The 23,525-nt window shown below is 46.8% G+C and overlaps 1 protein-coding gene across 5 annotated transcripts in view; it reads right to left on the bottom strand.

The window, feature by feature from the left end:
* Window positions 1-23,525, bottom strand: part of ZFAND4 (zinc finger AN1-type containing 4) — a 71,553-nt gene that overhangs the window by 33,813 nt on the left and 14,215 nt on the right. For all 5 annotated transcript variants that reach the window (XM_019555970.1, XM_019555973.1, XM_019555974.1 and 2 more), the window contains exons 3-5: window positions 10,556-10,631; window positions 10,325-10,392; window positions 6,525-6,711 (exon numbers count right to left, since the gene is read on the bottom strand). In XM_019555970.1, the coding sequence (XP_019411515.1) occupies window positions 6,525-6,711; window positions 10,325-10,392; window positions 10,556-10,631 (331 nt within the window). The remainder of the gene's footprint in view (window positions 1-6,524; window positions 6,712-10,324; window positions 10,393-10,555; window positions 10,632-23,525) is intronic.

The following is a 23,525-nucleotide window of genomic DNA, read 5'->3' as shown; positions in this document are numbered from 1 at the left end:
GCCCAGCGGCTCCCAGCCTGGAGCCAGCAAAAAAAAAAAAGGGGGGGGCTTCCTCTGCTGGGGAGGGAGGAGAAGGAGGAAGAGACGGAGGCAAAGGTGGTGCAGTGAGCCCAGGCCGGCGCCATGTGCTCACACAGGGACCTGCAAGCTGGGCACGGGGCAGCGCCCAGGCAGCCCCCGGCTGCAACTTCTCCACCCACCACCGGGAGGATGAACCACACAGGTGAGCAAGGAGCAGGGCAGGCACAGGGGCCCCAGGATGATGCCTCCTTCTCTCCTGCCACACCCCAAGGGGCAGAGCCAGATGCAAGTGGCGATTTAGCGCAAGGGAAGTTGACTGGGGAGGGCCTGGGGGGGTTTTGTCCCCGCTCCCCTTGCCCTGCTTGTGCCTGATCCACTCACCGCCCATGGTGCTGGCTGGTGCAAACTCTGCCCGGGACCGCCCCGCGCTACGTCACCGGGTCTGCTTCACCTTCTGCCGCAAGATGCTGCCCGGGGCCAGGTCCTGGCAGTGCCTGTCTGTGATCCAGCCTCTTCTGGGGCTTGACAGAGCAAAACTTCTTTCGCTCATAGCTCTGGCTCCCAGCACCAACGACACGCTCTCCAGTCACTGATGACCCGCACTTTTGCTGCTGGCTACTCCTATTTTCACATACCGTGTCAGCAACGTCAAGCTGACAGAGTGCGTGTGGAAACCCTGTCCCTTCCCCAGCCCCTCAGCAGCCCTTAGGAAGCTGCTGAGGGGTTGGGGGAGGGACAAAGGGTGAGAATAAAAGTAAACCGTGTTTACTTTCGTTTCCTGTTGCAGCACCTTGGCTAGACTGTAGAGAATCAAACTGATCAGGTCCTGTGGGCCACATGCAGCACACAGCCCAGGCTGGTCCCACGTGTGACGTGCAGCGCACAGAGCTAGGGCCAGCGTGCACTGCATGCAGTGCGTGGGCCAGCCCAGGGTGCACAGCATGCAGGAGGCAGGTCCAGTCCAAGCCCCATGGGCAGCATCACAGGCTGGATGATAGGGCACTGCAGGCTGAATCCAACCCATGAGGAATCTTTGACAACCCCATAGCGGACCACAAGCTGAATATGAGTCAACAGTGTGGTCTAGTTGCAAAAAAAAGCCAAGAGCATACTGGGCTGGATGAACAGTAGCATCACCTGCAAATCAAGGGAACTGATCTTTTGCTGTATTCGATACTGATGAGGCCTCACCTAGAATACTGCATCCAGTTTTGGGCCTGCAAAAAGGGTGTGAATAGATGGAAAAAAGTCCAGCGCAGGACAATGAAAATGCTTAGGGGCTTGAGAGGTAAGACTTATGCATGGATCCTGGTTTTCTCTGATAAAAAAATCCTAAATTCTCTGGTTAAAACCCCCTAAATCTGCTTTTTCTGCAATTAAAATGAAACACCACTATATCTATATGGGTATCAGTCAACACAATGCGTTATTGATATATTTATTTACAATTGTAAAGCCATTTGGAAGTCTACCAGTGCTTCCATCATTATAATAAAATAAATGTTAAATACCTATATATTTTGGTGTTTGATTTTGGTTTCTTTATCATGGAAAAACAGAGCTCCCCCATCCCCTTCACTCACCAGGGTGCAGGTCCAGGTACGGCTGTCCCCCCACTACCTTGTGGTGCTGAGCAACCCGGATATGCTGGTACCCTGCTCCTACCTATGCCATTGCCCCTTACTCCCAAGCCATAGCCCCTCCCACCCCCACACCAGTGCCCTTCACTTCCGACCCACAGCCTCCTGGCCTTGCTGGTGCTGCACGCTCCCAACCCACAGCCCCCTGGCCCTCCACATTCCTGACCCACAGCCCCCTGGCCCTGCTGGTGCTCCATATTCCCGACCCATAGCCCCCTACCCCCAGGCCCCAGAACCCCACTGTGCAAGGAGTAGGGGGAAGGATGTAGGGAAGGGGGCACAGGCAACATGGCAGTGGGGGGAGGGTCACATGTCCTGCCAGATTTCTGTGTCCACATCCGCTATGGATAGGAGCCACCTCCACCATGGCCACCAAGGTGAGGCATGGTGGAGGCATGGAGTTATGTCCACCACTGCTGCCAGGAGGTCAGGCAATGGCAGTGTGGTGCTCCCTCCCCTGTCAGGTCTTGCTCACTGGGCCACAGAAGCAGCTCCTGCCCAGAGCCGGTCCAGCCTGGGTGTAGCCCCATACCCTGTTGTGGGTGCAGAAATCTGGGGGGGGCATGTGCCCTCCCTGCCCCCACCCTAACACGTGCTCTCCAGCCTCCGTGCCACATTGCTTGTGTCTCCACTCCCACGGACTTACTTGGAGGGAGTTGCGGGAGCTGCTCTCCACTACTCTGGCCTAGCTACCATATGCATGTGTGCAGGCACACGTGCATGTGGCATCCTTTGCCCGCTGCATCCTGCTCCTTCTAGCATTCTTGCAAACTGGAACTCTGCCAGCCTGCAAGGGGAAACCCATGATTTCCCATGTTCTTCTCCCTTAAAGGAGAAAATATCCATATTTCTCTTTTAAAGGAGATAATCCACATTTTTCTGTGACAAATGGAAAACCTGGATCCTTACTTATGAGGAAAGGCTGAAAGAACTAAGGCTGTTTAGTCTGGAGAAGGCAATATGGAGTTGGGATTTGATAACAATCTTAAAATACCCAAAGGGTGAAAGAGGATGGAGATAGGTTTTTCTCTGTGGCCACAGGCTACCTAAAGAAGTTCTGGAATCTCCATCTTTGGAAATTTTCAAGAGCAGGTTGACCAGATGCCTGGCTGGAGTGGTTTAGAAAAAGGGCATTCATAGATGTGCTCTGGGAGGCAGCAGCAGTCGGGTGTGTGTGCAGCAGTTTAATTAGCGCTTGGAGCATCATGTGCATTTTGTCCCCACACTGAACAATGGCGGTGGAATGTTTTGAACTAACCCTTATCAAACGAGATTTAGTTTAAAGTGCCCCACTGCCATTTTTCAGCATGGGGACCCTGATACACATGATACTGAGCTCAGCAATTAAATCGAGTGAGCAATTAATTGAGTCGGAGTGGCCTTCCTCCAGGTGTATAGGAGCCCATAGAAAATTACGGGTGAAAAGGAGCTCAGGAGGTCATCTAATCCAGTGATTCTCAACCTTCTTTGTACCAGGACCCATTTGCAAACACTGATAGCCAGTCCTGACCCAGTAAATAGTTTAAGTAGAAAATACACAAGTATTTTGGCCCCAAAACACTTATTACACACTACAAACTGAAGCAGCTCAACAGTCTTAATTTGAAAAGACAGAAATCAACATGAAAACATTAAAAGCAACGTCAACATGTAGACCTCCATTACTCCCAAGTGACATTCATCACTGTGCAATTTGCACAATACAAATTGCAAGTGCCCCTCATTCCCAACTCACAGGGCCCCTGGCCCTGCTGGTCCCCTCAATCCCAACCCCCCCCCCCACCCCCCCCCCCCCCCCCCACACACCCACCCACCCCACCCACCCCCCCCCCCCAACCCCCCCCCCCAGCCCTTCTGGCACTCCTCACTCCTGACTCGCTGCCCCATGCCTCCAGTCCCCCACTGTGTACTCACAGCAGGCACAGGGATACAGCCTGGCTGGACTAGTATGGGCACAAGCCACCTTTGCAGCCCAGTGGACAGGACCCACAGTGGGGTGTTGAGACTCACTGCTGCTGCTGCCACTGTCTCCAGGACCCCCGTACCAGCCATCCCAACAGCAGCGCAAGAAGTAACAGACTAGGGGGCCAGGGAAGCCTGCACTGCTGTCACCTCTTCCTGCCACCAGCTGCTTGCGTGCTGGGCTGCAGCTCTATTCCGCTGCCACGGTCTGGCTGTTGCTGCTCCCTTTAGGCCACCCATGCTGCCAAGCACCTCCATTCCAGGGTACAGCTGTGACCTGAGGGGAGTGGTGCCAGCAGGAGGAGGTGAGGGGCTGGAGGACCTTGCTGCCATTACTCCTTCTGGTTTCACTGCCCCACCCTGCCCTCCTGCACCAGGTCCTGTCTGCTGTGCTGTGGAGGTGGCTTCTGCCTGTGCCGGTCTGGCTAGGCTGCAGCCCCATGCCCGGTGTGGGTGCACAAATCTTGGAGCCACAAGCACCCCTGACACATCATCTATAGCCCCCCTCCACTCCATAGATTTACCTGCAAGGAGCTACAGGAACTGCTTTCTCTATGCTGCCTGGCTGCCATGTGCATGTGTGAGCACACACATGTGCATGGCAAACCCTGGCTGATCGCCCTCTTCCTGCTTCTCCCAGCCCCAAGCAGACCCTTGCAGACTGGAACTCCTTTAACAGAGAAAACCTGTTATTTTCCACATTTTTCCACGATTGTTCGTGACCCTTTCATATATTTTTGTGACCCACTTTTGCGTTCTGACCCATGGATTGAGAAACGCTGATCTACATGAATGTTGCGTGCCTTCCAAGGCTGGGGGGGGATGCTGTCGGTGAGTGGGGAGCTTCTGCAGGTGGCCACGGTGCTGTCGGTGGCAAATTGGGGAGGGGGTGGAGCGCACTGACCGGTGATTGGCGACCACCCACAGACGCCACCAGTGGTTAGTGGCGCATGGGACGGGAGGTGGCAAACAGCAACCGCTCGCAGGCGCTGCCAGCAGTTTCAGCAGTGGCCAATCTTAGGGGATGCACCGTCAACCTCAGGGGTGCACCTGCATGCACCCTCTATGCATCACCAATGCTAATCTAGTCCAAACCCCAGGTCGAAGCAGGACCATCCCCAACTATATCATCCCAGGCAAGGCTTTGTCTAGCTGGGTCTTAAAAACCTCCAAGGATGGAGATGCCACAACGCCTCTGGGTAACCTGCTGTTCCAATGCTTCACCACACTCCTAAAGTTTTTCCTAATATCTAACTTAAACTTGCTTTGCTGCAACTTGAGACCATTGATCCTTGTTCTGCCACCATTGAGAACAGTCAAGTTATTTGGAACCCCACTTTAGGTAGTTGAAGGCTGCTATTAAATCCCCCCTCAGTCTTCTCTTCTCCAGAATAAATACACCCAGCTCCCTCAGGCTCTCCTCAGAAGTCATGTGCCCAAAACGTCTGACCATTTTTGTTCCCCTCTGCTGGACTCTCTCCAATTCATACACATCCTTTCTGTACTGGAGGGTCCAAAACTGGACACAGTACTCCAGATGAGGCCTCACCAATCCTGAATAGAAGGAAATAATCACTTCCCTCGATCTGTTGGCAACACTCCTAATAATGCAGCCCAGTATACCATTAGTCTTCTTCACAACATTGGCACACTGCTGTCTCATATTCAGCTTACTGTCCACTGTAACACCCAGGTCCTTTTCTGCAGAGCTGCTGCTTAACTAGTTGGTCCCCAGTCCTTACTGGTACATGGGATTGTTATGTCTCAAGTGCAGGAATTTGTGCTTGTTCTTATTGAACTTCATCAGATTTCTTTTGGTCCAATCCTCCAATTTGTTGAGGTTTCTCATAATCTTAGCCCTACCCTCCATTGTATCTACTACTCCCCCAACAAAGCTTGGTGTCATCTGCTAACTTGCTGCTGATGGTGCACTCCATCCCACCTTCCAAGACACTGATGAAAATATTGAACAAAACTGGTCCCAGGACTCATCCTTGGGGCACTCCACTTGATACTGGCTGTCAACTAGACATTGAACCATTGATTATTATGCTCTGAGCCTGATGATCCAGCCAATTTTCTTACAGATCTTTCATTCAACCTGTACTTCCTTAGCTTGCTTGCAAGAATCAGTCACAGGTGATCTTCCTTTAAGCAAGGGGGTGGACTAGATGACCTCACGTAAGGCCCCTTCCAGCCCTACCTTCCTAAGATGTAGTTAGTATCCCGTCTCCTACAGTGGCAAGTACTAGAGGCTTTACAGGGCAAGTGTCTGTACAAGGAATACCTAATATAATCCATCCCGTCTTACCCTCCCTGGCATTGACCATAGTTGTTTGAAGAATTATCAAGAGGTTACTATTTCATACTTATCAATGGACATGTCCTCCATGAATTTGTTTAATCCCTTTCTGAATCTGGTTATACTGTCTGCCTCTCCAACCTCCTGTGGCAATGAATTCCATTAATTACACAAGAAGTAACACAGTTTGTAGATGTTTTAAGACTGTTTCATGTCAATTTCAGTAGGCACACCCTAATTTATGCATTTCAGAACTCGGTGAATAAGAGTTCCTTATTCACTTTGTCCATACCTTTCATGATTTTATACACTTCTATCATATCCCCCTTAAGCTTTCTTTCCAAACTAAAGAGTCCTAGCCTTTTTTAGTCTGTCCTGGTATGGCAGCTGCTCCATACCCCTTATCTTTGTTGCCTCTCTCTGTACCTTTTCTAATTCCACTTTAACTTTGAGGTGTGGAAACCAGAACTGTTAGACCTTTTATGCACAATCCTTCTAACAGTCTACATATTCTTTTGATAAATGTCAGGGAATAAAAACTGAAAACTTTTACAGTTTTCCCCTTTAAACCCAAACACACAAATCAAAATCCACTTTACCTTAAAGATTCAGATAATGGTGTTAAAGTGCCATCTCCCCTGTCTACAACACGGAAAAAATTCAATTGATCTCCTTCCCGGTACACCAAGAAGGTAACTGGTTTGTTGGATGGCCCCTTCTCCCAGACCTCATCTCGACTGGGATCCATGTATTCAGCCATTTCCCTAATTGGGTCTTCCACAGGAACTACAAAGAGAAAAACAGAAGGAAAAGAAGACTGTTTCAACTTGAGAGTCCTAGTCACAAAAAACCCCCAGATCCATTATATTTCAACCTTCACATAATGTTTGAAAACCTCTACAGCAATAGTCAGAAAGGGGGAATTGATGGGCCGGTCTGGAAAGAAAGAATAATCTGCACACCTTGAAGTGTTTAACTTAAATTAATTTATTTAAATCAGAATTCAAGCACCTGCATCAGTCTACATATGACTTGGAGTGACCAGAAGCTCAAATGTTTGTGCATTCAAGTCTAAAGCACTCTGATACCTGGCCTGAGTTTGCAAACCCCTCCCTCACATTTTCATCTTTGCATTTTGTGATGACTTTATGATTCCCACCAGTTAGTACTAAGAAGCCAAAAGGAACCGCCATAGCCTGATAACCTTAACTTCTGAAAGTGATGCCTCTCTGAGCCTGAGTTTTATCACCCAGTTTTCCCAATAACCTCCATTCAACCTGGCAAGGACATTAAGACCCAGGTCATAGCTACCTACTGATAATTCCTCACTCATCAAGAATCACAGGAAGCTCACTAGCATCTGCTACAATGTGCAGGACAACTACAACATGAAAACACTGGCTATGGCTGAATCATTTTGAGAAGGCAAATTAATTTTAAATCTTCACTACCACAGACAGTTAAGTTAAATGGGACTAATACAAACCAGAGCCTGAAATGAATGGACATGAATAAGAGAAACCAACCCTCTGCATGTCTCTCCTCCCCTTTCTGTTACTTACCAGCTACAGTTGACACCACTACCTAATGCAGCAGAAACTATGTTGCCAACAGTTGCTCCTACCAGCACTTCCACAGGAGGAAAAAGAATGAAATACACAGACACACCCAGAAATTCCATTCATTTCTTGAAGATTTGTCTGGGATAAGGTATCAGATCCTGCCTCTCCCTATCCTTCTCCAACTACAGAAGGAAGAGATCCCAAATACACAGATGACTTGCGTCACAGAGCAAATCTCAGCACTGCTGCAGATACATAACAGATGAGGAGCAAGACACAAAAAGAACTAAAGAAGATGCTGCTTGGCTGAGAATGGGATAACAAGATGGCAGTTGATTAAACTAAGGTTGGAGAATTTTATTGATTTATTTTATTTATGAATCTAGTTAACTAGCACCAGAAATTAGAAAAAAAAAATTTAAGGTTTTTTATCAAACATCTCTCTACAATACCTAACTTAAAATTGAAAGAGTGATAGGAAGAAAGCCCAAATCAAGTGATTTTAGACCACTCTTACTGTTTTAAAAAACAGCTTAACTCACTGGAGTGTAGTTAAATCACTGCTTCCTCAAGAAAACATAATTACCCAACAGGGACTTGAAAGGCAAGACTTATGAGGAAAGGCTGAAAGAGACAGGGTTATTTAGCCTGGAGAAGCAAAGACTGAGGGGAGATTTGATAAAAGTCTTCAAATAACTGAAGGATGATTACAGAGAGGATGTAGATAGGCTTTTCTCTGAGGCTGTAGGGAACAGGACTAGAAGCAATGGCCTCAAGCTGCAGCAGCGGACATTTAGGCTGGAGATAATGAGGAACTTTCTGACTACTGAGAGTGATCAGGTTTTGAACAGGCTACCTAGGAAAGCTGAGGACTCTCCATGCATGGAAACTTTCAAAAGCAGGTTAGACAGACACTTAACTGGGCTGGTTTAGTCAGGGATGAACCTGCCTTGAGCTAGATGACCTTGTAAGGCTGCTTTCCTATGATCCTATGAATAGTGATCACTGTATTAAGTAAACTGAGCCCGATTTTAATTAGCAAAGAGTCTTTTCTGAGGATCCAATGAGAAGCCTTTCTACAGGTAAATAATAGCTAAGGGCACTTTTACACGTACTCCATGGATGGTGGTGGGGGGTGAAGACGGCACTTTAATTAGAGCGGCTCCAAGAGCTGCACTAATTAAAGCACTGCTGCATTTTGTGTTTTAATGTCCCCACACTTAAAAATGGCAGTAAGGGTGCTTGAACTAAAGCTCATTCAATGAGCCCCCCCCCCACATTTTTAAGCATAGGGAAACTGATACACGAGATGCAGAAGGCTGCTGGAGTGTGGTAATTGCCAGGCTCCAGCACACTTCATTAATTGTCTGCTCAGACCCCAGTTAATTGAGTCCACTCTGACACGCTGGAATTCCAGCATGCTGGAGCAGCCTCACTACTTGTGCATAGGCACTCTAAGCAACTGAAGCTTTGAACGAACTTTTCCAGAATTTAAGGAGAACAGTGGAACCCATTCTACCATCAACTTTTGCCAGATTAATCAGAGCAGTAAGTTATTTTTAAAACAAAAACTGACAACTTTCCTATATCTCAACACAAAATTACAGCTCAGTAAGACAACTCCGAACACTTGTGAAATAAGTCACTTTTTATGTATGAAAGGTTCCACTGCCTGTGATACTGCAATTGAAATTTCAACATATGAAACTTCTGGGCATAAGCACCAGGGAGACTGGTTTTAATTACCTTTGAAAGTTGAACTCACTTATGTTTATAGATATGAATCCCCTATAGGATGCAAAGCATACTCTAGATGAGAGCTCTGTACAAGTGAAAACAGTAAAGGGGTTTATTGTCAGTTTTCATGCCTCTGAGTTTCACCAGATAACTGAGTTACCTGTCGAGGTCAAATATGCCATTGCATCCAGGTTAAGAAACACAGCAGGTGTCAGCAATGACAGAGTCACTATAGCTCAAAACCAAAAGGTGTTACTTGCAGGGCTGCTGGGATGTTTGGTGTACTGCTGTTTAAGCTCAAACCCACTGAACTTTCATTCAGGTGGCAGAGATATTTCAGAGCAATGCTGAACAAGGCCTAAGTTTTGGTAACAAGAGAGATCCAAGTATCCCTTTATGCTTGCTTTTATGATTTTCCTTCCACACCCCAGACTTCTTTCAGGCAAAGCACTTCCAAAACCGTACCTGTCCTTGATGTTGGTTTCAAAGTTCTTGTTTTGCATTTTTATTTTCAAAGATGTACCATATTACTAATTAAAAATCCGCCTAGGGAAAGTCTCTTATATTTTCATCAGCAGAGTGCAATTTACCCATGAAACCATATGAAATAAGTAACTGCAGTCACCCTGGTTACTACAGTGTAGTAGAGCTGCGCGAAATTTCAATAGCCATTTTGTTTCAGAGGTGTTTCAGGCCATTTTGGCGAAACACTGAATCTGAATTGAAACAGAAGACTCTGAAACATTTCGCAAATGTTTCAGAGAATTTCGGAGTTTCAGAGCCCGGCTTGCAGGGAACAAAAACTAGGAGGGAGGGGACAGTGTGTGGGGAAGGACTGCTCTGATATTAATATCTAGCTCCTGGTTCAGTTCCCCAGCTCTCTGATCATTTCCCTAGCTCTTCCTGGGGGGCCGCCGGCCGCCAATCTGCGTGTGGGGTTTCAGTAGACTGCTACTGCAGGCTGGGGCAGGAAGACTGCCATTATTTAGAATGGAAGTATAATCATGCAAAATGCCCAAAATGGCTTCCATTACAAACTTTGTTATAAAATTTCATTATCACCTATGTTTGGATATTTTAAGAGTTAAAACTGTACTTACCTCTTCTAGTGTTAATAGGCCCACCTCGCATTGCCAGTACTAGCTTCAGAGTGCATCCATCTGAAATGCTGCAAATAATCAACAAAAAACAGTGAAGTTTTCTAGTATTCTCTATCTCCAGTAGTAATAGCTACATTCAGAACTTACACAGAAAGGTGGAGGCAATTTCAAATATAGCATGGTCTATCTGCTTATCAATTAACATATAGTGAAGTTGTATTTTACACTCACTTGTAATCATTCAAGCAGTAGTCATCCTCCAGTTCCACATTATTCCATATTAAATGCTGTTGAGAGACAGGAATACCTTTGAAAACATTAGATTAAAAATTGGTTAATTTTTAATGCACAGTAGCATTTTAACCAGAAAGACTAAAATAACTAAGCTTCCTATCTGCACTATTTAGTACCATGATACACACAAGATCTGCATTGAAATATACTGCAAGAGATACAGTTTTGACTAGAAATATCCTATCCCAAGTCACATACACAGCACTGTACTGTGAAGCTGAGCTCTACTCAGCCCCTACTACTGGAAAGGATAGAGATAAGATTCCTACCACACTATTGCTCCAGTCTTCATATTTTGGATCAAACCCTGGTTAACAGATGTTTCCAGTAAGTGATGTAGGAAAAATGCTGAAGATAGTTTTTCTATGCAGTTGCAGAGGACACTGCTTTTACTTGTTCATAACTACCTTTTCCTTACTGCTGTACAAATAAATCATTCTGAGGAAACAGAAAACCCTACCCATTACTAACACTGTAACCAGGGCTCAGTAACCTATGGTCTGTTGCCTAAACACAGGGACCCTGGATTTGGCCCAGAATCAGTGGGTTTCAGTGCATGGGGTTTTGTCTGTGCTAGGCCAAAGCTGACCAGCAGGGAGAAGCAGTAGTGGCAGCTGGTCTTAGCACCTGCTTAACTTGGACCTGAGCTGCGTCATACAAGCCCACCACCAGCAAAATAGCAACTGCTGCTCTATATCATTAAAGCTGAAATAGATTTCAATACTTATATACTGTTTTACTTTCAGAGCTTAAAACCCCAACCAGTGATAAGTAGGAAGTCTCCCTGAGAAATGTGCACTGGTGCCTGCATGGCTGGGCTTTATTAATCAGGGTTTCTCAAATTCTGTTTCTCATTACAATAAGAGGCTATCTACTGTGATTCAGTAGCTCTTTTCAGTCAGAATAAAGGATGCACAATTTGCACTGAGGCAGTTTCCGAGTCTAAAAATGCTAAACCAATTTTGTGGTATTTTCCAAAATCCAACCCCAAATCTTGAACCTTATGGGTCAGAAGCAGAATGCAACATTTGGCTACAGACCTACTGGGCAATTTCTAGATTAACTTTTTGTACTTTTCTTAGCACAGGAAATGACCATCGCTATATCAGGAATTCCAGATAAGTTCTCTCCACTACTCAGAAGCAGCCGTAGTGCACGAAAGATTCTGGCAATTTAAAGTGTTTTCATTATTGCTGTCTGCTAAATTTGAACCTTCGTTTTTCACCTTTGCACCACTCCTCCTTACTTAGGCTACAGCAGGGATGGTGCCTGCCTGCATGGAGCACAGGCATGGAGGGACAACAGGGGTTTTCAAACTTTTTTAAGGCGTGTACCCAGAGCTGTCACTAGGGGTGTGCAGGGTTGAGGGGGTGACAAGCAGCTGGAGTTGGGGGGGGGGGAGGTGCACAGCGGCAGCAGTGGTAGGCGGGAAACTTGCATGTGCCAGCTCCCACCGCCATTCACCACTCCACACCACTACCATGCACCGCTTCCCCACTCCTCTGCGCATACCCTCCTGGGGCCATCCAAAGTACCCCCAGGATATGTGCACACCTGGTTGACAACCCTTGTACTATAGGGCTGGAACAGCAATGCTGACTCTATGCTGATGCTATGGGGCCAGGCTGAGGCCATGCTATGTGCCCCAGGTAGGGTGACCACCTGTCCCTAACTGGGCAGGACAACCCCAGAGTGGGAATGCCAAGTCCCGGTCCCAGGCTGCATGACTCTGGGACAGCATTTGTCCTAGATTTGCAGTGTCATGCAGGGATCTGGGTTTTCTCTTTGCTATGGAAAACCACAGGAAATGGCAGGTTTCCTCTTGCAGGCTGGCAGTGTTCCCGCCTGCAAGGGGCTTCTGGGAGTGGGACACAGGAGGCACCACGTGCATGTACATGCCCACACACATGTCCATGGCCAGAAATACAGCTAGGCAGTGTGAAAAGCAACTCCCTGCAGGTAAGCCTATAGGGGGGAGGGGATATAGGAAGAGCCAGGGGGGGCAGGGAAGGGAGACTGAGGCCCCCATGGTGAGGAAGGGAAGTAGGGAAGGGGTTGGAGGCACTGCCCAGCCAGGGTGTTGCATGGGGTCTGAGGGCAGGAAATGGAGCAAGACGCAGCCACAGACATCTCATCCAGGGGTGGCTCCCTGCTGCTGCACACTCTCAGGGAGGCATGGGGGGGCACATGCCCCCCAGATTTGTGCACAGGGGCAGATGCAGGCTCCCTGCTGCAGCCTCGAGGCTCCCTGCCCTGCTACCCTCCCCCTGGGAGCCTTGTGCTGGCCATGCTGCCATGGTGTGCCTGCCTGGCAGTAGCAGGGACAGTGGTGGTGGCAGAGTGGAGTTGCACACCCCACTGCTACCAGGTGGGCAGAGGGTACACGGCCAGAGTGGGTTTCCCAGGCGAAAGGCAGGACAACAGGGAGTCCTGAGCCTGCATCTGCCTGCTCTGCTCCACTCAGCTCTGCTCTGGCCATGCCACCAGAGATGGGAGGGGGCCTGTGTCTCACTCTTCCATTTTGAAAAGGTTACCCTACCCCTACGCTGCAGCAGAGATGGAACATGCTGGTGCAAAGTGAATGGGAGGGTGGGGGGAGTGTAGAGACAGGCAGGAGGGACAAACTTTGGGGTGGGGGGGGAGAGACAGGAGAAAAGCTGGGTGGGGACCCAAGGCTGCAGGTGGCAGGCACAGTGAGGTGTAAATGTGTGTGGGGGGGGGTCAGGCAGCAGGGTGAAAGCTGCCTGCCTCTCTCACTGCCTGCCACCACCTCCACACTGCCTGCCCCCTACTATCTACACCCCCACTGCTTGCCCCATTACTATCCCCTACTGCCCATCAACTACTCCATTACAGCCCGCTGCATCACCTCTGCCCCCACCACCTGCAGTAGTGGGGTGGGGAGAGCAACAAATTTAAAATGACTTTCCAATAATGAGATTCCATACACTAAATAATTATATTCTTTAAATAATTTTAATATATGTGGAAAATTATAATAAGTTAATACATTTCCATGAATGGAATCTAATTATTTGGGAGTCATCTTACATGCAGGGTTGTCTTATATCCAGTAAAATACAGTACATTATGGTGAGAAAGCTGTTAACAAGAACCTGAACTGATTATTTTTGGTAGAGAAACAGTTTTAAATGTGAAACTGCAATAGAATCCATAAAAAACCTCAAATTCTACTACCTCTGAGGAAACTACTGAGAAACAAGTACAAAATAGCTACTTCAATCATTTTAAACTATAGCATGGAAAGTAAAGAATTAGCAACATAAAGAAAACTGATTTCACAATTTTTTAAATTAAAAAAATTTTTAATCCACCTTGTTCTATGGTTAGATTAAGCCATGTGAACTGTTTGGATAAATTAATGTCATTTTTGGCAAAGTATAAGATTAACTATGACCATTATGAATAGCAACAATTAGATTAGTAAAGTATTCTATCATCTTTAATATACTTAAACTCCTGTCCTTTCATCCTTGTTTTACCCCACTGGTATATAATGGATTTTTTTTGTGCCTATTGTGTCAGAGACATGCATTCTGAAAGATTAGGAATGAGATTAAAAGTATTTAAGAGACTAAGTCTATAATGTAATATGCTGCCATTTATTGAGTTGACAGATGAAGTAGTAACCTAGTAACAGACTGAAGACAGTTCTGATTTGAATTATGTCCAAGCTCTTGTCAGAAATATGCTTCAAAGGAGAGGTGGAACATGTGAAGTGCAGGTGACTAATTTGTGTTGTCGGGATTTATAAAAAGTGGTGAAAGAGAAGGACACTGTATATAATGTTTCTCAATCTGTACAGAATTTAATATAGAAGTTACTAAATGACTCATACTTGTAAATCAGCATGTATTTTCTAATAATTAGTGCTCTCTGTAATAAACACTCAAATATTCATTGTTTAATTTAAAGATGAATGTACAGTATTAGTAACAGGGTGGCAAAAAGCAGCATATTTATCAGGCATAATCAATTTTTGGGAAGCTGTTCTTTAAAAATTTCATTGTAGCCTAAAACAAACCTATGTTACATGGCAGCAAGAACAAGTATTTTGTTTGGCTAAGAACTAATACTAATAGTTGAGGGGTATTAGAGTAAACATGAAAGGTCTGAAGTAGAGTCCCTTAATTTTAGGGATTTTCCCCTCCATACTATTTATTCCTTAAAAGGGAACTATCACAAAAATAAGATTTAATAGAAACATTTGCCCAGTGCCTTCACTAAATATGTTTACATGTAAATAGTCAGGCACCTTAATGGAAGGATCTAGGATTTTGAAAAAGGGGTCCAAGGTGGGGCTCATCATCACATAAAACACAACACACATTTTCTACAGTTAAAGAGAAACTAGAAGCTTTACTAATATCCTACAGGACTAACAGTATATTATTCAGTTTAAGATCAAAGCAAAAACAAATATAACTATTGGAAGGTGCGAAAAAATTCTCAGTGATATATCAAGTTAAAAATACAACAACCTAGGTAAAAAAGATGGTCAAGCGATACTGCTTCGTTAGTCCTGTAATCATTATAGTTACATGTACGGCTCATTCAGATACACAAAACAAAATCTAGCCTTTGTGAATGCCTTGATAGCACCTTTGCAAGGGACCAGCAGAGGAAATTATGCTTAGGAGAAACCAACATGGGTTCATTAGGGGCAGGTCCTGTCAGACCAACCTGGTTGCCTTTCACGACCAGGTCACAAAATCCTTAGATGCAGGTGTCACGGTAGATGTAATTTTTCTGCACTTTAGGAAGGCCTTCGACACTGTCTCTCACCCCATTCTCATTAAAAAATTAGGCGACTGTGGTGTTGATGCCTACACAGTCAGATGGGTCACAAATTAGCTAGAGGGCTGCACCCAGAGAGTGGTGGTGGATGTGGGCAGTGGGGTCCCCCAGGGCTTGGTCCTTGGGCCTGCACTGTTCAACATCTTCATCAGCGACTTGGATGAGGGTGTGAAAAGCACCTTGTTCAAATTCGTGGATGACGCTAAAACGTGGGGAGAGGTGGGCATGATAGAATGGAGGGACAGGCTACTACTAGATCTGGACAGGTTACAGGGGTGGGTGGATGCAAACAGGATGGGTTTCAACACTGACAAGTGCAAGGTGCTGCACCTGGGGAGGAAGAACTAGCACCATACCTACAGGCTGGAGAACTCCCTTCTTGTCAGCAGAGTCAGAAAGGGATCTTGGAGTCATTGTTGATTCCAAGATGAACATAGGCCACCAATGTGAGGATGCAGTAAGTAAGGCTAATCGCACCTTATCATACATCCACAGATGCATCACAAGCAGATCCAAGGGGGTGATACTCCTCCTCTATGCGACATTGGTCAGGCCCCAGTTGGAGTACTGTGTCCAGTTCTGGGCACCCCACTTCAGGAGGGATGTGGACAGGATTGAAAGGGTCCAGAGGAAGGCCACTTGCATGGTCAGGGGGCAGCAGGGCAGGCCCCACGAAGAGAGCCTACAGGACCTGAACCTGTTCAGCCTCCACAAGAGAAAACTGAGAAGGGATCTGGTGGCCGTCTATGAACTTACCAGGGGGGACCTGCAGGGGCCACAAGTTGATAGAGTAGGTTCAGGCTAGACATCAGGAGACACTACTTCACAGTCATGGAGGCTAGGATCTGGAACCAACTTCCAAGGGAAGTGGTGCTTGCTCCTACCCTAGGGGTCTTCAAAAGGAGGCTAGACAATCACCTAGCCAGGGTCATTTGACCTCAGCATCCTTTCCTGCCCATGGCATGAGGTCAGACTTTATGATCTGCTCAGGTCCCTTCTGACCCTACCAACTATGAAACTATGAATGAAAACATTTTATTTCCTATTACAAGCAAGTTATTGCTAAGCACTTCAGTAAAACAACAGTTTACACAAAGGACTAAACCACTCTTGTTAATTTTAATGGCTCTATGCTCAATCCTCTACTTGTACATTCTATTGCACATGTAGCGGTGCATATCAGTGTTAGAAAAATGAATCCTTAACAATATTTGCCTGAAAATGGAGACTGTACTAAAGCAACTGAAGCATACAGTGTCTCACCAAATTGACAGAAGACATCCAAGACTCAACTTCCAGTTAGGGAGGGCTCTGTATCATCCCAATATGACCACCTCCTTAGAACACTGATGTCTGTATTATGCTGCTATAAGACACTTAGTTAAAAGTGAGGTTATGAAAATTTTCTTGCCTAATAGGTGTAATTTTATTATTAGGGAATAGAAGTAACAAGACTGTTTTATCCACATTATTAGAATTCCACACATTTAATAGAATATATAAGATGCAAAATGTTAAGCCAATCAAACACCTTGGAATTGTGACACTAAGAAATAATCTGAAGTTGCACAAGGATATGTATTGCATTAACTTCTGGCCTCAAGTTTAGCACTTGTTTGAAGCATATCTAAAAATAGAATTCATTTTAAAAAATGACAGCACCACAGGCACAGCTAAGAAGTATTTCTCACTAGTGTGAAAGACTAGTTTCAAAAAGGCAATCAACAGAAGTTTCTTGGAGGTGGGCGCATGCATATATTTTTTAAAAAGAATATCTCTTTTCTGACCATCACTCCCCCCCAACATCAACTTCTAACACAGGCTCTATCAAAAAACTGTGAAACATTTTGCACCAGTCTTCAATAGGTGATCATGGAAACTGGCAACACCTGAAATATTGGGACCTGTAGTAAACTCTTTATTATGACTTCCATTGTTGCTAATACTGATGAAATTTTCGCACTACTCTTTTACAAGTCTAATTTTTGCCCATGTAGACAAGGTATGTTTCTGTGAACATAGCTGTGATGCATCTGTGGCCAGATCAGCTGTTCAACATTAGAAACCACATCTAAATTACAAAAGACCAAATTGATTTTATTCAGTTCCTATAGAACACAATACATAGCTCTAAAGCAAGACATGCTTTTTACAGCAACTTATATTTTTAATAACTAAAGCAGAGCTATCCAACTTCCAGCCACACATTGTGCATGTCACATGCCCCTAGGCAACATGCTGCACTGCACTGCGCACATCTGTCTCATGCTGGACCACTACCCACCCCACCATGGGTGCCCACCTACTGTACTATGCCAGCACCCCTGCACCTTCCTGTGTCAGGTCCACAGGTCCCCCTGAACTCTGCCAGCTGTGGACCCTCTCTATCCCATAAGCTACCCTGCAAAGGGTGAGGGCAGGAAGTGGAAGCCAGAGGAAGAAGGGGGAGCCTGCAGATGTGGTACAACAGAAGGAGGGGGAGGGGTAAGGGCAGGGAATGAGACATGTGTAAACCCCTCAGAGGCTGAAAGCTATCTACCAGCTGAAAATTGTATAGCTCTGAGCTAAAGGAAATTATCAACGGGTTATTAAGTGTCCCTTTCATTCCTTCCACGTAAGTAAAAGTATGCAAATACTAGTCAAAAGGGCACATAATGACATTAGTGTTACACTCATTTGAAGTCTATCAGATGCAACATTTGTTTAGTACAACTGAGTCACATCTTATGCGTATTTAACTTACGCGAAATCAGCTATTCGTGCTCAGCTGCTGGGGCTGGCCGCCGGGTGTCGGCCAGGACACAGCGAGTAGTGTGGCGCCATGCGGTACTGCCTGCACACGCCAGCAGCTCGCTCACGCTCAGCCGGCTGCCCTGGTAGGATGAGGTGGCGGAGAATGAGAGGGGTGAGGAGTGTGCGCGGAAGACACAGCCATCGCACTGCACACGCAGGCTGTGCGTCACTGTGCCCACCTTGTCTGGGCCCTGCGGTGGTGGCGGCTGCTTGGCGCCGAAACCTGGCGGGAAGGGCAATTTCAACTATACGCGATTTTCGCCTTACGCGCTGGCTTCAGAATGTAACCCCCACGTAAGATGCAACTCGGCTGTAATATCTTTTATCAGATCAGCCTTAACATTGGGAGAGATATTAGACAAGCTTTTGGGTACAAAACACCCATACTCAAGATCTTAAAAAGAAGTAGATACAGCCTAAACTACCAGTTGGAACAGTTATGGCACTTCTGTTTAACCCTATTACATTTATGAAAGTGGGGGCAGCTACATGAGACCTTTACTGCACAGCTGACTAATTATAGTAACTGCACAGTAAATATCTCAGTATCTACATGTGTGGCCCTACTAGGGCTCACAAAACTAATAAGCTCCACAGCAAATACAAGTCCTACCCTGCAGATGAGTTTTTTTGTGCACAGCAGTGTATGAGTAGATGTTGACCTAGTTGGCTGGGGCACAAGAGTGCTTCGGTGCAGGGGCTGCCTACTGGCTAGCCCCACACCGAAGCACCTTTGTGTCCCAGCCAGCCCCTCCCCAACACACTGAGCCTGGTTGGAGCAGCTCCAGGCTGGCAGGCTGACCTCCCAGGTGCCCTGCCAGCCAGGGTGGTGCAACCAAACTACATGTGCTGTGGTCCAGGTGCATGTATAAATCACACAGCCAGGATCTTCCTGGGAGCAATAACCTCCAGAGCTTATTGTTGCACATTAATGGCACATGTAGATACATCCACTGATTATCTAAAAGGAATCAAGCAGTAAAGGTGTAGATCAAAGTTCTCAAGAGTACTTACAGACCAGGAAAAGGGTAACTTCATTAGGTAAATGTAATATGAAAAAGACCATTCAAAAAGGAAGATGATCATCATCACTCGTGGATCATAGGGTGGCTGACAAAGGGAGCAAATAAATTATGATGAACCATAAAACCACTAAGTTCACTGTTTTTGGTGTCCAGAAGACGTTTCCTTTAAGGAAAAAGACCATGGGGTCAAAAACAGTAGTTGTATGATGAAAAGTGTTCTCCCACTGATGACTGGATGTTGCTGTCTTTTACCTTTTTTCTGAGAGCTCATTCTATCGAATTGGTACCGCTATAAAGAAAACTGGCTGTATTGGATATTGGGCTGATGCGGCCGATAAATGCCCGTGCTGCGTGCAGCCGCAGTGCAACACGCAGGCAGCGAAGAACACAGCCAGCAGTGTGGAGAGCTGCCTCCAGCTGGTAAGTCCAGTGTGGTAGAAGGGGAAGGGAGAGGGAAGGGGTGTGTATCTGTGGGGTGGTGAGGGAAGAGGCAGGAGTAGGTACTGCCCAAGCAGGGCAGCTGGTCGGGGCTGGAACATCTTATTTTGGAGGGACTCCCGCTGCTGTTTACACCCCAGGAAGGCATAGGTAGGTGGGATGTATGCCCCCCAGATCTGCTCAAGGCAGGATGGGCTGCAGCCAGGGCTGCACAGGGCTCTTCTTGACAGGGGTTGGGCTCGGACCAGGCACCAGTGGCACTGGGAGAATGCTGCATCCACCCAAAATTTTGCCGCCACTCCACTCCCAGAACCACCACTGTCAGCTGCCTGGCACAGCCCTGGCTCATGGTGGAGGCAGGGTGTTGAACCAGGGCTGCACCAGGTGTCTGCAGCGCTAGGAGAGGATGCAGCATCCTCTCAGCGCCACTGGCACCTGCCCCGAGAAGAGCCCCATGCATCCCTGGCTGCAGCCCACCCCACCTCACAGAGATCCAGAGGGCACATGCCCCCCCGTGCCCTCTCAGGGTACAAGCAGCAGTGGGAACCACCCCACCCCCGCCCTGCCTGGGCAGCGCCTGCCCCGGCCCCTTACCTCACCACGGGGTGGGGGGGCGTTGATCTGCCCCTGCCATGCCCTTCCCTCCTTCCTCCCCTTTCACCACACCAGACTTACCAGCTGGAGGCAGCTATATCATAAATTGGAAGCAGCGTGACCACGTAGGCGAGTTCCCCAGGGTAACTGTCTCTGATATGTCCTCCATAGGAGGTCTATATTGAGCAGATTCTTTTTGGTATTGGGTGGTGGAACCGGAGCATGCTCCATCCACTCCATGCATTGACCTGGTATTACAGTGCTTCCAGGACCGGTGCAAAAAAACAGGAAAAAAAAAAACAAAAAAAACCAAACAAACAAAAAAAAACAAATATCATAAATTGGAGTGGTATCAGCCAATATACCTCCTTAATTATCAGCTATCGGTATTGGCCCCAAAAATCTCTGTTGGTGGACCCCTAGTCTATTTCTTTGGTTGAGCACCCTTGACCACTGACATGACCATGGACAGACATGCAATTTCTGGAACCCAGCATAAAATGTGTCAGATCCCAAGTCCATGACGACTGGGGTTTTTAAAGGTCCTGTGACACAAGGAGCCTGATATCAAGAAAGCCTCTCCCCAGTCTTGGATCCCACTCATGCAGCCCAGCTGCACCAGTCGCAACTTGGATATACCAGGATACCACACATTCCAATAACTGTGTAATATAAAAGATATGCCATGACGAATATGGAACATCTTTGTTGCTGGTTTGACATTTTATCACATCATAAACTTTTTGCACATGTGGTATGTTGCAATTTATTACGCAATTAGCATGTTAACTGCACAATAAATATAACATCTGTCAGGGGCTCTTAAGGCAGTTTTCAGGTTGGTGAGGTGGGTACTCCAAGAATTCAGCTTAGAGCAGATGCAGTGGTATCTAATGGACTTGCTGCAGATCACAGTTCTCAAGGTAAGTTACACAGTTAGTAGGGTCGGAAGGGACCTGAGCAGATCATCAAGTCCGACCCCCTGCCATGGCAGGAAAGAGTACTGGGGTAAACGACCCCAGCAAGGTGATTGTCAAGCCTCGTCTTAAAGACCCCCAGGTAGGAGCCAGCACCACTTTGCCTGGAAGTCCTGACAGTGAAGTAGCGCCTCCGGATGTCTAATCTGAATTTACCCTCTGCCAGCTTGTGACCATTATTTCTAGTCATTCCTGGTAGTGCTCGGGGAAATAGGGACTCCCCCAATGCCTGCTGGTCCCCCCTGACTAGTTTGTAACAGGCCACTAGATCCCCACTCAGCCTTTTCTTGTGGAAGCTGAACAGGCTCAGGTCCCGTAGCCTGTCCTCATAGAGCCTGCCCTGCTGACCCCTGATCATGTGAGTGGCCCTCCTCTGGACCCTCTCCGTGTTGTCCACATCCCTCTTGAAGGGTGGCACCCGGAACTGGACACAGTACTCCAGCTGCGGCCTGACCAATGCCGCATAGAGGGGGAGGATCACCTCCCTGAACCTGCTCGAGATGCATCTGTGGATGCATGACAAGGTGCAGTTGGCTTCCCTGACTGCATCCCCACGCTGCCGGCCCATGTTCATCTTGGCATCAATGACGACTCCAAGATCCTTTTCTGCCTCTACACTGACGAGAAGGGAGTTCCCCAGCCTGTAGGTATGGTGTTGGTTCTTCGTCCCCAAGTGCATCACCTTGCACTTGTCAGTGTTGAATCCCATCCTATTCTCATCCGCCCACCTCTGTAACCTGTCTAGGTCCAATTGCAGCCTATTCTTTCCTTCTAAGTTTGAGGTGATCATTGGTTTTATGAAGGTAAGTGTGGTGGTCAGTGGGTTTCCTGTACATAGCTGTGTGTAGGGTGCCATTCAGAGTACATAGAAAGCTGTTATCTAAGGCAGTGGTTTTCAACTTGTGGTCAGCAAATCCCTGTGGGTCTGTGGGCTATGTCTAAGGGGTTCGCAAAAGATGACTGTGATCAATTAAAAGTCCATGCATACCCACCCTTACAATTCAAAGGTGTCTGCACCTCCATTAGTAATTTTTCAGGGGTCTTCAAATGAAAAAGGTTGAAAACCACTGGTCTAAGGGTGTGGACACAAAGAATACGTAAGGAGTCCTTTTGAAAGGGAAAATGTTTCAAAACAATAGCAGCTAGTGTGTTCTAACTGTTATGCGTTAACAAGCTAATAAAGGCTAATAGGGGTAATGCAACTTTAATGCTCCTTCATGCAGGGTTAAAGTTTTTGAGAAGTTCCCCTTTCAAAAGAGCTTCAAGCCTTCCTGTGTCCACTGCTAAAGGATCTGACACTTACATTTGTCATATTTTATCCATTCTTTAAGCATGACAAAAAGCCTGCAGCCACACATTCAGGACTTTTTGCTGTGCTTAGAGAAAAAAAAAAAGCCAATCCAGACCAAAAAAGGGCAGATCCATGACACCCCACCGTTTAAAACAGCATCTTATTTGTCTCCAGAAAGTTCTCCCCAACCAATTTACATGTGGTCAGGTTTTCCTGATCCTCAGTATCCCACAGTCTTCCACTCTCCTTCCTGTGACTCCAAAGAGGAAAGAGGGAATGAAAGCAGCTGGCTCCCTGACAGCCCACCCAGAGGTTACCTGTTAGAAAGCTCTGCGGGGATCTAGATGCAGGCAGCCCTGTCACCCTTATCTCCAGTTGGCAAAGGTGATGAAGCATACTTGGATGCTTCAACAGCCAACTGGGGACCAGAGGATGCCCCCCACAATCATCCCTTGTCATCACAGGTGGTTCACAGGAAGCCCCATCCCCTTGTTGCCAGGTGGCAAGGATACAGGGACTGCTGGCATGCAGCCCTGTCACTATTACCATTGAGTAGTAGCAACATTAACTACAGTAGCAGGGGATAATCCAGCAGTGAAACCACCTGATTTTCCAACGGCTTGGGAGCAACAGCTGATGGTATAACTTGTCAGCAAGCCTGATGGGCTTCTTTAGGGGCAAAAGAAACTAAGGAGAAGCACCCTGTCACCCCGACTAGACAGCATGCCTTTAAGCCAACTTTGTATTGCTTCAGTGAGGAGCATGATTTATTTTTTGTAGTATTACAGTGTCGGGAGCCTAAAAATATTCTAGACACTTTGATGGAAGAGTGGCAGGTGTTTATGGTTAAAGTGGAGGGGGAGGGGTGGCAAGATCAATCAGCAACTTTCATAGATTTCATAGACATTGGGGCTGGAAGGGACCTCGGGAGATCATCGAGTCCAGCCCCCTGCCCAAAGGGCAGGAAGCCA

This window comes from Crocodylus porosus, unplaced genomic scaffold (genome assembly GCF_001723895.1).
Source record: "Crocodylus porosus isolate Cpor-Errol unplaced genomic scaffold, CroPor_comp1, whole genome shotgun sequence".
NCBI lineage: Eukaryota > Metazoa > Chordata > Crocodylia > Crocodylidae > Crocodylus > Crocodylus porosus.
The sequence above is the reverse complement of the archived record's forward strand: the minus strand, read 5'-3'. Positions and strand labels throughout refer to the sequence as shown.